Genomic DNA, 15,303 nt, shown 5'->3' on the forward strand with positions numbered 1-15,303 from the left:
ACTTAACCCCGTGGCTTTCAATTCACCAGAAAAAATTGTTTTTAATTCATGAAAAACTGTTACTTAAGAAGTTGGGTAATCAATTCTTTTAGAATGTTGAAAGCTTCAATATTTCATCCTGCAGTAATAAGCATCACTAAAGATGCAAAGAAGCAATACAGGCAAAAATCCAATAATAAAAAAGCTGCATATTTCGTTTGTGCTGTGCTTCTGAAACCACAAAGGAGAACTGACAACACTCGCTGATAAAAAAAAAACTGAAGCACCTCAAAGGAAAGGTTTGATTCGTATGAAATTTGGTGCAAATGCAGACCCTAAAGGAAATGGAATCCCTATAGAAACAGGAAAGTGACGGGGCATGGGTGGAGGCATTGCAACTAAAGCGACATTGTTTTCAAGCAGCTGCTAAATCGTCCTATTTGGAAAGTGAGAAGATGCTTTTTGGACAGCATTAGGGGCACATGATGCAGCTTAATATTTGTCACAATGTGGGTTTGGATGAAGTTAAGTGTCATACTGCTAAGCATGAGTAGAGGAAGCGTGTCATGTTTGCAAAGGGCCAGAATTAAAGGCGCAATCACAGTAAATGAATGATACAACCCCTAGTCCCACCTAAAAGGAGATACAAACATCAAACTATTAGTAAATGAACAATCACTACTCCTAAGAGTCTGCCACTATATCAAAATACTGTGGCTCCACATTTAATTCTAATTATGATGCACTATAGTGTTTGGTCTAGACTTGCCAACTTCATTAAATTTAACAAAGTTTCTGAACCATTTCTGGGATAAATCAAACTAAAGTCATTTTGTATAAGATTGACATCCTTTATTGAGCTTAAAGTGAAGTCTAAACTGTTTTGTTTTTAAATTTTTCTGATTCAGGTTGAGTGTTTGGTCCTACAAAAAATATCTAATAAAATAGGATTTTCGGGAAGGGAAAGAAACCCCAACCCTCCAAAAAAAAAAAACATGAAAACATGACTTGGCCTACAAAATGGGCTTTTTAAAAAAAAAATCCCACCTTTGACAGTAAACAAGAAAAAAAAATCCTCAAAAAGAAAGGTAAAAATAATAAGAAAAAGGGTTGATCTAAGTGAAGGCAAGTACGAATAGAGAAAAACCAAGGCCCCTGGGACGCAACCAATCCTTCTACTCTTGGCAGTGATGGAGCTTTAACACCACAGAGATAATTCAGAAAAACACAATCCATACAAAAAAAAAAAAAAAGTTGCATCACAAATTTAGATGCAACTCAAACAGGAACTACTACGTGTTCGGGCGGCTGAGCATGTGCCTGAAATACATCCGTACTATTTTAATGAAAAACAGTGACATACAAACTATTATATATATATATTAAAAAAAGGACTATTAAGAGTGAAATAAAACCCAAACAGATTTTTGACAAACATTTTTATGAATAAGGCCTTTGAGAAAAACGTTCCACTAACAGAACTAAACATCAGTGTTTTGGTTAACTTAGAAAAAAAATGTGACACAGTTACATACGTCTAAAAAAAAGTCTCCAACCAAACCCAGAACAAACAATAATTCTGATTAAAATTGGTTAGACTAATGAACCCTTACAGCCCAGATGAATGGAAAGGGAGAAAGATATGAGGGACCAATGAAAGCAGACTAATGAGATCATCATAGGCTCACAGTGCTCATCAAGCAGCTGGTCAGGTCAGCTGTAACATTCAAAACTAAAGAACCAGCTTAAAGGCTACAGGTGGGAATTGGGATTAGATCTGCTGATCAGCAGGAACAGAACTTACTGAGCAGTCACTGGTAATCAGCAACAGCATTTAGCACTTTCTAAAAATCACAAAATAAGCTCGGTTTCGTTAGACACTTTTTTCCTAGATTAGGGAATTGCACATTTTAAAAGCTTGAAATTTGACAATTTTGTAAGAATCAGTGGATTGTGAATATAGAGAAGAAAAAAGAAGAACCTAAAGATGAGGACATGGAGGGAAAAGACAGAAATGGGACAATAATAACTGGACAGAAGCACTTCACACAGAATAATTGTTCATAGGTGGTAAAAGGCCAAAAGAAGACCATACCGTTCCCATGTCCCAGAATAAAGATGAAAAGATTGTTCTACAGAGAGCTAGCTACCAGAGCATCAGTTAGTCAAACCACTGCAGAGGTTAGCAGACAGAGGATAAAGCATTGATGCAACAGACAGCCTCTCCTGACATCCACCCAGCTTCACACAAACCAGACCAGGGATCCATGTGAAGCTCTATCAGGTGCTGAACAATGTGTCAAAGGATAATCCTACATATCTGCCAACCTCAATGTCTTGTTCTGACTGTCAGATGCTTCAGATACTGCTGGACTACTCGTTCACTTCTGCCCTCTGGTGGTTGTTTTAGCAATGCAAGTTTTAGGGAAATCAAAACCATTTATATTTGCATCCCTGGTCTGCATGTGGACCAAATCAGATTAGTCTGACAAACCTCTCCTATTTAATTAATCTGATTTAATTACCAATTCAGAACATTTATGAATGATAAAAACAAGACCATATAGAAAAAAAGACGGTATGTCCCTCAGTATTTGATCGGGTGTTGTGCTTCTCTTCATGGTCACCAGCAGAGGCACAGAGTGGCTGCAGCACCGTGACAGAAACAAAACATTCAGGGTTTGTTTGGAACAAAGGGCTGGTAAACCAGCTCTGTCATTAGGAGGACGAGGTTCTTCATTTGCATCAAACAGGTTATCAAACACACACACGCACATAAGAACAGCCACGACATCACTTATGCTTTTTACACTGGAGTCCACAACAGATACCAGATCTAATCCACTCAGAGATCTGGTTTTGGGAAGGACCGGATTACAGGGCAGTGCTAGGGTTGGCTTTTGAAGGCTTTGTCGATTATAGAGAGCGGGCTTGGTGTCGGGGTGTGAAACCAAACCGCCTTGGCCTGAAAAAAAGGACTCTGAGGTGGGTTGATACCAAGACATCGGATGAGAATCTGCTTGCAGTCTTGATTTAAAACTCTTCCTGCTCTTCGGCATCTGGTATTACGAAACCGTCCTGCAGAGAGACGACACAGGATGAATCTGTTAGAAGATATGGAGGCTAAGGCAGCTGGTATCAAGTTACAAATATTAAAAGCTCTTGATATGGTGCACTTAATGTTTTCATAAGGCTGCCTCCTTGTCTTAGAGTTTATCTGCGTTTCGAAGTGATGGATAAGATAGCTCTGCTCTCATTTAGGAGGAACATTTCTTCCTCTCTGGCTGACCCATTTAGAAATCAGATTCTAAACAACCTTCCTTTTTAAACCACTTCCCTGCATCTCTACCTAAATTTCCTCCACAAATCTCCTGTTTTTCCTCCTTATTCATTTCCCCTTGCCCAGTACATCCACAAACACTCATCTGGAACTCTACTTGCTCCTCATCTTACTTGCTGTGGAGGAAATAAACTATTCAAGCACATCTATAATCGGTCAGTGAAATTTATCAAATATCTTGACATTAGTTTCTATCACAGAACAATTCTTTTATATTCTCAACAAGTAGTTAGAAAAATCTTTTAACTGATATTAATACAGCCAACATAATACATAAATTTGCAGATTATGATGAGATTTGTTGCTTCATTTAATAGAAGCAGAGCTGAACCCACAAGTTGCCGACCTTTTTTGATAAATAAAATAAAAAAGATCAAAAGTAGTTGAAGGATGATGGCATGCCATCTTTGGACTCATTGGAGTATTTTTACCACTTAAGTTTGCATCAATGAGGACTAGAGCTGAGGCTGAAATACGCATACATTTTATATATCCGCTGCTACTGTGTTGTTTTGAAGAGTTATTGCAAGAACTAATGTATTCTAGTGCAACTTTAATTCTATTTATTTAATTGAAATATCACAATTGCAATGAAAACACATCTAGTGAGAAGTCAGAGTAAATTCAAAAGGATGCAAGGAGACATTGTAACAAAACTGTTTCCAGGACCAGTTGGCTGTTTGCTTCTTTTAAACAAGGGGCAGCTTTCATAGGATTAGAGTCTAAATATATACATTAATTTACCTTTTGGTCTCAGTCATAAAACAGATTTATGGAAATCTAAGAGAGGATCTCAATTCTTATTCAGAGGAAACTGTTTACAGCTTATTTTGCAAATCAGGCTAATTATGCTAATTGCTAATAGATACAAACTGAATACTTAGGATAGTGGAAGTGTTTTACAGGAACTCTTTTAACTGGTGAACTTATCTCCTGATAAAAAATATTAACATTTGCTCAAAGTGCTGGTAAAGCACTTTGAGGTCATAGTCTTTGCAAAAAGTAAATAAAATAAAAAAAATCCACTGAACTTTGTTTCAAAGTTTGAAGACATTTCGCTTCCTATTAAGGAAGCCTTTTCAATTAAAAATGTCAGAAATGGCGTTCAGTTCAAACTCAACGCTAACTCAAACTTGGAAACATAGTCAGTGGATTGTTTTTTTTTTTTTTTATCTTTTTTAGAATTTGCTCATAGCAAATAAAACTTAAATTGATTGCCGTTCTGAAAAATGTAATTTGTCTCCCAGCTGTTTCTATGTCATTCTGGACATGCCAGATAAAAATATTCGCCTTGAGCAGCTAGAAGAGTATTCTCATCTGTGGGTCCCATGGAATATTGAAACAGCACGACCCTGAAGATGGTTACCAATTCTCCAGGTGGGGGATAAACCAAATCAACAGCTTATATGACATCTGGTTTTGAGAATTTTACTGCTTTTACTTGTTAAAAACCCCGTTTAAGGGACCACAAATCCAGTTCAGGCTGTATTTGTAGTTGTCAGATATCTTTTAAGGTTCTTTTGTTCAAGTTCAGCGAGTCAAAGATTCAAAAATGTTATGTCTAAATTCAGATCGTGAGAACAGTGTAGGGAAACTCCATAGTATTCCAGAATGCATAAGTCCTAATTATATATATTTTTTAAGGAAAAACTAGAATTTAAATGAAGTTATACAAAAACGAAATATTTAGAAATGGGAAACGAAACTAATACAAAACAATATTCTTTATAGGGGAAACCTCCTACAGCTACTGTTTCATTACTCGCTCTCTGTTTTGAAACCTTCCTCAATAATTCCAAGGCAGGACAGAGAATCAAGTCGTGGGAACAGAATACATTGAGTTAAAGAAAAAAGGCCTTAATGAATCGACTGTCAATTATTGAAAAATAAGCGGTCAGAAAAAGATTTATTTTAATGAAAAAACTCACGTCTGTGGCATAGAGAATGTCGACAATCCTCTGCAGTGTGGGGTCGCCCTCTCCTTCTTTCTCCTGGCAAATCAGCTCAATGTTCCTCAGCTTACCAAAATAAAAGTCTCTTTCCTTCTCCATATCCTGAATTGTGGATTTCAGAATCTCTATCTGTTGGTAAGAAAAACAAAACAAGAAAAGGTATTAAGACTTTATATAAAAAAAAAAAAAAAAGTAAAACTGTCATTTTGACCTTAAAGCACCATATTAGATTTATGAAGCCTTAAAAATACCACCTGGCTGATACAACATAAATAAATGTATATCAATAAGTAAACAAACTAAAAATCAAAAGAAAAATCCACACAGTTCTGACCTCATTAATGAGCTCCGCCCTCTCTTCATCGCCACCTCCCATCCCTGGTTTCTTTGTCGCAGCTGGAGCCAACTTCGGTGCAACTTTTGCAACTGGGGGCTTCTGGGTAGCTGGTGAGAAAAATCAGGGATATTTTGAACATATTCTGTTCTTTTTTTCAATGTATGCATAAATTAACCAATCAACCAAAAATCTGAGCTAACTAATCAAAATGGCCAGAGCACAGACCTTGATTGAGGGTCTTCTTAGGGAGTTTGTTGAGGGCTGATGTGGGAGGACTAGTCAAGGCATCCTGGCCTTGCCTCATGGCCACCGGGTCATACTCCCTCCCATCGTAGTTGGCATCAAAGAACTTCTTAAACCACTGAACGAACTCAAAGTTGTCCTGGAACTTCCCCTTGACCAGTTTGTCAACTGGAATAATCTGCAATGAAATAAACACCCCTTCAGACCTACTGATGGTTTCTATCACTGGTTAACAGATTAACTCTAGTTAGCAGTCACAGCTAAGCAGTTCTGAAGAGATTGAATCCTTTAGGCACTGGTACTTACTTTGTCAACCCCCATCTTTTTGAAACCAACTTGCAGAAGCTTGAAGTTGTGGATGTATTCATGCTCCAACTTGGCACCAAATTTGACTTTCTTCAGAGGGATTGAGCCGGGAAACAGCATGTCCATAAACTGGCAGTAGACGGCACCTTTTCAAAAACAAAACATTACAGTTTGTATTGTTGTCTGGTCAAGAAGTTTTGGAAGACTGTAAAAAATCTGCATGAACACATCCCTCCTTAACCTGCATGAAAACCAAAGTCCCAAACAATGATTTATCCTAATTTTTTTTTTTTTGTAAAATCTGATTCTTTTGCATGGTTGTTTGCATTCCAAAATACATCCGAATGTATGCGATCTCCAGTGCGCAGTAGAGGACGCAAGACATGACAAACAAGTTCCGTCTTTACTGAAGTAAACATGGATGGTAGAGCTGGAGCACATTTTGCAAACATTTCCTTCCAAACCTCAGCCACTAATTTAACAAAACAATATTCTCAAGAAGGTTCATTATCGGGAACAAACAATAAAAATGGGATCCGTGTTGTTCAGACTGTCATGAAAAGATCAGATACAGGCTGCATGTGGGCAAAAAAAAATAAATAAAATTGAGTTCAGGTCACTTGAAGCTGCTGTGTGAACACTGCCTCTGTCAATATTCTACTGCACAGTGTCCCTTTATAAAACACTGTTTATCCATCAACCAAGAATAATCAAAGTTCATTTCAAAAGTAGAAAAAAAAACTTAATGTACACCTAAAAAAGGACCTGAATATCTGTTGGGCCAACATTGTGCTTCAGATAAAAGATCACCAATCAGGAAAAAAACAGTACAAAAATAATATCAATTTAAATTGAATATAATGAAATACCATCAGGAAGAACTGGAAAGAGAAGTTCAAACCCCATCGACACCTCTATTCAAGAACATAAATAGAGGGAGATGTAAGACACCATTTTAGCTGTTTAGCAGTTTTTACAGTTGGGTTTACTTCTACAAGAATTACAAGTAAATGCAGTCTTCCAGGCTGCACATAGAAGGGGGACATTTTTTCACAGTCTTCCCAAGGATCCGAAGACTTCACCCTGCTGGCTCCCTGCCCCTGTCCGCCGGGGTTCCCACACTAGCTCTAGAGCTGACGGCTCAGTTCGAATGCCCAGTGCGCTTCGACTACGTTCTGCACTGTAGTTGACCAAAATCCCGGACAATTTCGAAATTTCTCCCAAACACTTTGTTAGGTATGAAAAGTAGGACATGTCTAGGAAAAAGAGGGCGTTTGCTCACCCTACCATATAAACAATTTGATGTTTCAGTGAGTGAGTGCTTGTTGCGTCTTTGCTCAGCAGCTTCCCTCGTTCTAAACCAACCAATCAGCACCCAGCTCATCTAAATATTCATGAGCATACCATAAAAGGAAGAAAACCTGTCGTTTCATTCTGGGGCTTTAAACTAGGCTTGCATTAGGGCTCATAGAACAGCAAATAGGCCATTTTGAGCCCAAGCTACACCCTATTCAGAAACCTTAAGGACCAGCACCAAAAACCCTATACAATTATTCTATGACCCCTTTTAATCTTACTAGTACAATCTTGTTTTTGTACTTTCCTAAATTCAGCTTCTGCTGCAAAAAAAATTTATTTAGAAAAAACTGTTATTACAGTTCCGTCTAGGAATGTGATTTTGATGAGGAAGAATCCCATTTTAGTGATCTACAAATGGAACACGGATTGTGCTTTTAATAAATGTTAAAATGGCCTGCCATAACCCACATCAAAGAAACCTAAGAATTAACTCGAGCAGCAATCTTATGCAACGTCATCTCCCTCTTTTGTAGCTGTAGCTGTCTTTTTAACAGTATCTCAAATTTGATTTTCGTTTCTACATTGAAATCTAATTCCAGTGTTGTGAAGTAGGGAATTCCTGTTGACAGTTAAATCGGTGTTCCACTGATAATGGCTTTTCAGACTTGTTATGCATGTGCTCAACTCTGGCTGAATCCCAACCTGACCCCTAAGCAGAAACCCTTATCGATCAAGCGTCACTCCCAATGAAGTCACACTCACAGCTGTGGAATTCGCCTTTATTGAAGTTGGGAGAACATAAAAAAATAGAATGGAACAGCCTCTTCCCTCCACTGGGAAAGGAAAGCATTTGTTGCTATGGCAACCCAGTGTTGCCCAATGTGCATAGCTGTAGCTGTGCAAGTCCATGTGAAATCAAACATTTGTCCCATCATAAAATGGCTTCAAATAGTACCTTCTCTTTTAAGATCAAACGTGTCTATTTTTCCCTTTTCCTCAGTGTGAAAAAGATGCAGAAAACCAGCAAAACATACATCTGCCTGCCAGTGCTTCCTCCACCATTAGGTCACAGTTACACCCGCAGGCAAATTTCAGTGAGTATTGCACAGAGTCCCTCGCTATTTGAGGGCTGAAGGGTTCACTCATCCCACCCACTACGTGGTTTGAGAAGGCCCTCAATGGTGGACACTCTGCAGGAATGCGCAAATGGAGGGTTAGTGCTCTGGGAAAGCATTTAGGAGGCAGTTTGGGATTAAGCCTCTGACTGGATGTACTCAGAGTTTACTAAACTAACTCAAAGCAGCCTTTGTGAAACCATAAACTCAGAGTTTCCCACCTTAGGCTAGATCAATTCAGAGTTGAGGAGTCAGAGTTAGTTAAACCTGCTTTATGAAACGGACCTCTGGTGCAATGCTTTTAGAGGCCTCAGGTCATCCAACACCTGTTTGATGTTCAACCAGAAGTGAACAAAGGAGGCAGCATTTAACCTCTATGCTCCTTGTGTCTGAACGGTGTTGTACAAATAAAACTTGCCTTATCTTGCCTTATACTCACGCTGTAGCATGTGATTACATGCATTCTCTGCCCCTGAGGTCTAACAATGAGTCACCGGACAGATGACGGGCTTCAGCTCTGAAAAGATTCTCTCCAATCTTTGTTCAAGCAAGGACCAGAGGAAAGGTTTTGCACATCCATTGTTACATCCATGAAGTAAAGCAACATGAACATCGCAGAACTTTACATTGATTAAGAAAAACCTGGTTAAAATATACATTAACACTGCAAACATATACCTTCTGAATCTAGTCCTCTTTTTTTAAGAACCTGATTCACCAGGCAATGAAATGGAATTAATAAACAAAAAATATATTATTTAGTGACAGTGGAACTGAGTTGGAAAGGAAGTGTTGTTTATCTGAAGGTTAACAGGTTCCTAGAAATAAAAGGAAAACTTAGTGAAGCATTCCAATTGTTTCATATCAGCAACAATAATAAACCTCCAAACTAAAATAAGACTGATGGGTTCAAATGGTCATGAAAAAGAATTCCCCTGTAACGAGATGCTGAAAGATTAACCTATTTTCACATCCTTGTGAGAGATGAACGGATATAAAGACTAAAGGGGACTGTGGGAATAATGGAGTGGTAACTAGAAAAGAAAAATGCATTAAAAACGATGATATACAAAACTGGCTTATTAACCTGCACATATTTAAAGCGAAATCTATGTGCAAAATATAAAGTGTTAGTTTATTTAAATAGATTATTTTTTATAATTCCATCTTCAATTCTATAAGATGCTGAAGGTCTGGAAGAGGCCTCTTCTCTGCATGGTCTTCATCACCCAAATGTGGCATTCCCTTACTGGAAAATGCATTTGAGATTCAGTTCACTTAATGTCATTTGGCTGTCACCTCATGTCAGCTTTTCTTTTACAAAAGAAAATAACTTGTAAAAGATGTCAAAACAAGGCTAAATGTTATTCCGCCCACAATCTGGAACAAGCGTTCAGAAACGTCTTCTTTAACTTGGTCTTAGCAAGGCCTGAAAAAGCTTCCCTCCAGCTTTAAAGTGGGTTAGCTTTGATCTTTCACTCTAAAATAAGAGACATATTGACAAGTTAACCAGACTGATGTTGTTACAACTCATTAAAGAGTTCCTCTAAGACAGAGAACAAACAGGTTGCGATTAAAGTCCACCCACCATCTTACTAATGTTGATTTTAAACACCTATTACAGTGAATCACCATTTCTTACCTGTGCACAGCATTTCTATCTTTGTGAGGTTCATCTGGAGAGACTCGTTGATCCACACCAGCATATCATGTCGACTTAAGTTGTCGCTGGTCACTGACGTTGCGTACACATTCACAGCCATTGTGGCTCACCTACAGACAGAGAAGACAGTGGCTTACTGAATTTGCAAGGAGCTCAGCTTAGAGAAATAAATGCGATGACAGTGCTGATCTAAAGGCGTGGCACAAATTCAGCAGCCACAAGGATAAAGCAACATTCATAACAGATTCAAAACACACAGCTCAACAAACCAAAACCCTTTCAAGTCCTTCTCTAATAGGAGGTTATTTGACTATCAAAGCAACATGAACGATTAACCGTGCAGGATCATCTCCTGCTGATGGATATCATGGACACATTTCCTTTTCCGTGCAGTAGGACAGACTGGGAGCGATGGCACAAGAAGGTGCAAGTGCACAAAACAACAATAGGACAGGGGTATAACATTTTTTTTTATTAAATACACAATACAATACCATAAATAATTGCAGCGATAGAGTTTAAGTGACCAACTCCAGACAACAGAATGGGAAGGACTAATATTTAGCCCTATTCCCTCTATAGCCTGAGGATGATCAGATGTAACAATTTCTTGCAATTAGACACCACCCGTCAGGTAGAGCATGCTCTTGCATTGCAGCAAGCCAATATCCGTCATTTAGAAATATATTGTCTCATATAATCTTAATTCTAAACAGTGTTTCACATAATCAAACCGTCACACTGTATTCAGAGGATGGTGCATTTTTTTTGTTTCTCTGTATTTTAAATTCTAGAGCCACACTGACTTTTTATTTTTTATTTTTTTACTAAATCTAGTTGACGAGAAAATAGTGACTCCAGTTTAGTAACCGGTTTCACTAAAGCATCAGTTAACCTGCTGATAGAACATTGACATCACTATGTGCAAATTTGCATCAAGAGCGATTAACAGATCCGATTATGCTGGCAAATTTTTAAACCAGATGTGGACAACTGTTAGTGTGATGGTATCAAAGTGGGCACAGCTTCAATTATTTATCATATCAGAAGGTTAGTGATTAATCACTAACTGTGTTATCCCTTCAAACGTGTTTGCTGCAGCTGGTTAGTTTCACAAAGCTTTAATTTAACTATTATTTTCAATACATCCTAATGTGCATCTACATGTTTCTATTAGCCAGTCACTCTGCAGCACATACATATTTCTATTATTAACTGAAGCCGAGAAGCAATGGTAGCACTATGGAAAATTTATCATGGTTTCCAAATATTAGTGAAATATATGGCATAGGTAAATATTGTTTTTCATCCATAACAAAAATTATTTTAATATCAATGCATTCCTAGTTTGAAGATATTAATTCATTAAATAAAATGGGTAACAATACCAAGTGCCCATTTCCCTTTATTTGTACAAAATGATAAACCTATTAAATATCCTTTTTTTTTTTTTTTTTTTTTTTAAGTGGAAGGACCCAGTGGTTATAGTAAAACTGGACAGATACTTTCCCGTTTTATTTTTGAAGGGAAGGATCCAGTCTGTTTCATTACAGAGCTACATCTGGGTTTGTGCTCTGTTTAACAGTGACATCATCCTGGAGGACATAAACAACTTCAATTATAGAGGATGGAGTTAGGCCCGTCTTTCAATGTTTGTCCCATTTCCTTGAAGACCTAGCTATGGGCTCAGCCTTTACTCTAAATTTATGCCCTCTCTCGGCTTTTTTTAAGATGAAACCAGCTCAGAACATAGGTCTGCTCAACCGTTTCTTTCCTAGACAGAGTCACACATGAAGCTTGTTTATTAATTGTTTGCTATTCTAACATAGAAAGTATCTATGGATCAGTGCAGCTATGTTCCTTTTGTGTGTCCAATTCTGTCCTCTAGAACCTCCATTCGGCCTCAGTAGAAGCCCGCTCACAATGAGCCTGTTTCTGTTGGAGGATTTTTCCTGTTTAAGAACTGGTGTAAAGGAATTGCAGCGGAGCCAGTGACACAATGCAAGGGAACACATGCTCATCCAGGAGGAGTGGATCCTACAAAGTAAATGACTCAATACAATCAGTTGATAAAAGAAATAAAAATAAAATGACATGTATTGTGATTTGACAGTATTTACCTAATATACATTTTAAACAATTTAACAAATATCAAACCTTTTAGGCGTAAAAATACTACAAATTCTTCTACAAAGGTAAGCATAAGTATGATATTTACAAGAGATTAACTACTTGCAAAAAAACAAAATTGGGGCGGATCATTTGCAGTTTAGTGATACAAAAAAAAAATCATTGTTAATCCAACATTGTCCTGCTGTTGAATTTCTACCCATATAAATAAACATTTCTGATTATCTGTACCATTGTTTTTTTTTTTTTTTTATCTTTTTCTTTTAAATAATTCATATCAACCGTTTTCCACTTGTATCTGACTCACCAGGGCGCATGATAAGCCAGAACTGCACAGGCCCTATGCTTTACAAACAGACTGCTAGCTAATTACTATGTTTTCACTGCCAGCTCCATTAAATGGTATAAGTAAATTGAAAACGGGTTGATTTAGGTTAAAACTGGTGTTCCTGATGGGATACTTAAGATCGGGGAAACCATTAGCCAAACGCGTTAGAAACTTGAAAGCTAACGTTAGCAGCAGTTAGCTACTTAAACAAGCTACATGGATTTTAAACCGGAATTATCTGAAGATGTTTTCTTGTCAAATCTCGTTTTTCAGACGGCTATAAAACCTCTAGGTGTATCCAAGACACGTTTCCGGGACCGGTTTAGGATTTCTAGCCCAGCTCTCCTAGCATGAAAGCAGTTTCCCCGCCCTGAACTAGAGCCTCCCAGACGGAGCACCGCCTTGTTAGCTTCTGTTAACCTGGACCCGTTGATGAACCTGGGCCTAGATACGGAAACCGTTAATGATTTGTTGAAACGTGAATATAGAAAATGAAACTTGATTTAGTTGAACCAATTAGCTCAGCATTAACCAGGATCACCCTCGGCGTGCAGTAAGCCGCCAGTTAGCATTTTAGCTCTTCATCTCTGTTAATCTAGCGGCCTCTTCATTATCACCGTTTTACAAAGTTAACACTTAAACTCACCAATAAATGATCACAATATATTCTTCTGTTGACTCAGAGGGTCTTCAGTTCTATCTGTTGTGGTTCAGAGCCACAACAAAAGCTAAATACTTGCTTGTTGATCGTCGTTGGTAGTTCTGCTTTTTTTAAGCAGTTGTACGTTCAATCTACCGGCAGCGGAAGAGCACGGCGGAAGATCGCAATAGATGACGTCAAGACGTAACACGTCCTTCTGTTTTTTCTTCTTTTTTTTTTTTTACGTCTCCAACTTTCATGATTGTATTTTTTATATGATGTATTCTTGCACTTTAATAAAAAATATAACTTTTTTCCACTTATTTGAAATGAATGTATTTTAGGTATCGTAAAATTAAACAGTTAATGACAGAAGTTTATCTAAAAACAGAAAACGGGACAATTTTTGATTTTTAATAAAACATTTAAAAGTAGAATAAAAATCCAGGGTCAAAAATGGTAAAGAGGAAATCTGACCCTAATTTTTAAAGGGGGATTGTGTCAAATGAACCTCTTTGCATCTTCTAAAATCCTCACTACTGAATCCAATGCAATGACACTAACCTGCTGCCATGTCAAGCAATCTACACTGGTGGCCTATGATCTAAGGCGGGGGGGCTTAATTTGGTTCCAGAAAGGGCTGTGTGGCTGCAGGTTTTCTTTCCAACCAAGCAATAACACACCAGACTCCAGTCATCTCATCAAGTCATCATGTTCAGATTGGACTCACTTGTTGAGATGAATGGAGTCTGGTGTGCCATTGCTTGGTTGGAAGGAAAACCTGCAGCCACACGGCCCTTTCTGGAACCAGTTTGACACCTGTGATCTAAGGGCACATTCTTTGTATTCTATGTAAATTGATATTAGCTGAAGTATTTTATAGTCTTACTCACTGATGAATGTGAGGCATGAGGCGCTGCTGTATCTCAGATTGCTAGAAAGTGAGAATGGTGAGAACAGCAGAGAAGATCAGGGCTCCTCTCCCCTCCATAAAAGACCTTTCATCCCAGCTCTGTGTCCCAAGCCAGTTACATCCTCAATGACCCTTCACACCCCCACCATGGACTGTTCTCCCTGCTGCCCTCTGGGAAATGGTTTCACAGCATCTGATGCAGGTCCAGCAGATTCTGCAACAGTTTCTTCCCCACTGCCACCAGACCGCTGAACAAAAAAAAAAAAAAAAAACCTAAATCATGTCACAACCTCTGCATCACAGCAAACCAAAAATACTCCACATATATATATATTTATTAATGTTCTGAATTTCCATCTTGCACCATATTGGTTCTCCCACACTTCACATTTGATCACTGCTGAACTTCAGGGCTAGGACATGTTCATTTTCTGTGTGGAAAGCTGTACTAAACAAAATTTGGTTTTGTATTCTCTATACTCATTAGACTTCTGACAACTTTTACTGTCATTTTATATACACAGTATACAAAATGACAGTAAAAGTTGTCAAGTCTAATGATGCAAACAAAACTAGTAATTTTCCTTGTGAAACACCTTCAAATGTTTGTTTACTGAAATATAAATGAGAAATGGAAAACATTGAATTTGATATACATTGTTTTAATATTTATTCTATCACTTTTGACATACGTGATTAAAATAAGGTCAGTAGATAAAAAGAGCAGAACACAACTCCTATAATACAGAAAAATTTGAACCTTCAGAAACAATTGCAGACCCACATGCATTAATCCCTTTAAGGTAACGTGCAAAAGTGTAAAAAGAACTCCGCTCATGATTCACAAAACATTCAAAGATCCAGCAAGACGACAATCACAGTCACATTAAGAATTTTCAAAGTAAACGTAAAAGGAAAAAGAGAAAAAAAAAGTATGAAATGTAAACTTTGTACCATCATATCACTTTTATTAAAAGCAGACCAGTTCTTACTGTTACAATAAGGACATCTTTTAAAAAAACATATTTAATACAAAAAGGAACTAAAAATGCTGTGTT

General features: G+C 37.7%; 1 protein-coding gene across 1 annotated transcript; it reads right to left on the minus strand.

Moving 5' to 3' along the window:
* Positions 1–1,952: 1,952 nt before the first annotated feature.
* On the minus strand, positions 1,953–13,519 carry mapre1 (microtubule associated protein RP/EB family member 1). Its single transcript, XM_015393586.1, has 7 exons — positions 13,339–13,519; positions 10,214–10,344; positions 6,158–6,303; positions 5,834–6,029; positions 5,606–5,715; positions 5,248–5,400; positions 1,953–3,057 (listed from the first exon to the last, which is right to left on the minus strand). The coding sequence occupies exons 2-7, from the start codon at positions 10,332–10,334 to the stop codon at positions 3,013–3,015; spliced, it is 771 nt and encodes a 256-aa protein (XP_015249072.1). The 5' UTR covers positions 10,335–10,344; positions 13,339–13,519; the 3' UTR covers positions 1,953–3,012.
* Between the last annotated feature and the right edge of the window lie 1,784 nt (positions 13,520–15,303).

Source organism: Cyprinodon variegatus, unplaced genomic scaffold, assembly GCF_000732505.1.
Source record: "Cyprinodon variegatus isolate N-32 unplaced genomic scaffold, C_variegatus-1.0 Scaffold649, whole genome shotgun sequence".
NCBI classification, from domain to species: Eukaryota; Metazoa; Chordata; class Actinopteri; order Cyprinodontiformes; family Cyprinodontidae; genus Cyprinodon; species Cyprinodon variegatus.

What these genes read in the sequence shown, in the direction of transcription:
- mapre1 (XM_015393586.1), bottom strand. Translation starts at nt 10,334, where the DNA reads ATGGCTGTGAATGTGTACGCAACGTCAGTGACCAGCGACAACTTAAGT. An exon ending in GATAGAAATGCTGTGCACAG is followed by an intron (nt 6,304 to 10,213) that starts GTAAGAAATGGT and finishes GTTTTTGAAAAG; the next exon opens with GTGCCGTCTACTGCCAGTTT. An exon ending in ACATTCTCTATGCCACAGAC is followed by an intron (nt 3,058 to 5,247) that starts GTGAGTTTTTTC and finishes GTCTCTCTGCAG; the next exon opens with GACGGTTTCGTAATACCAGA.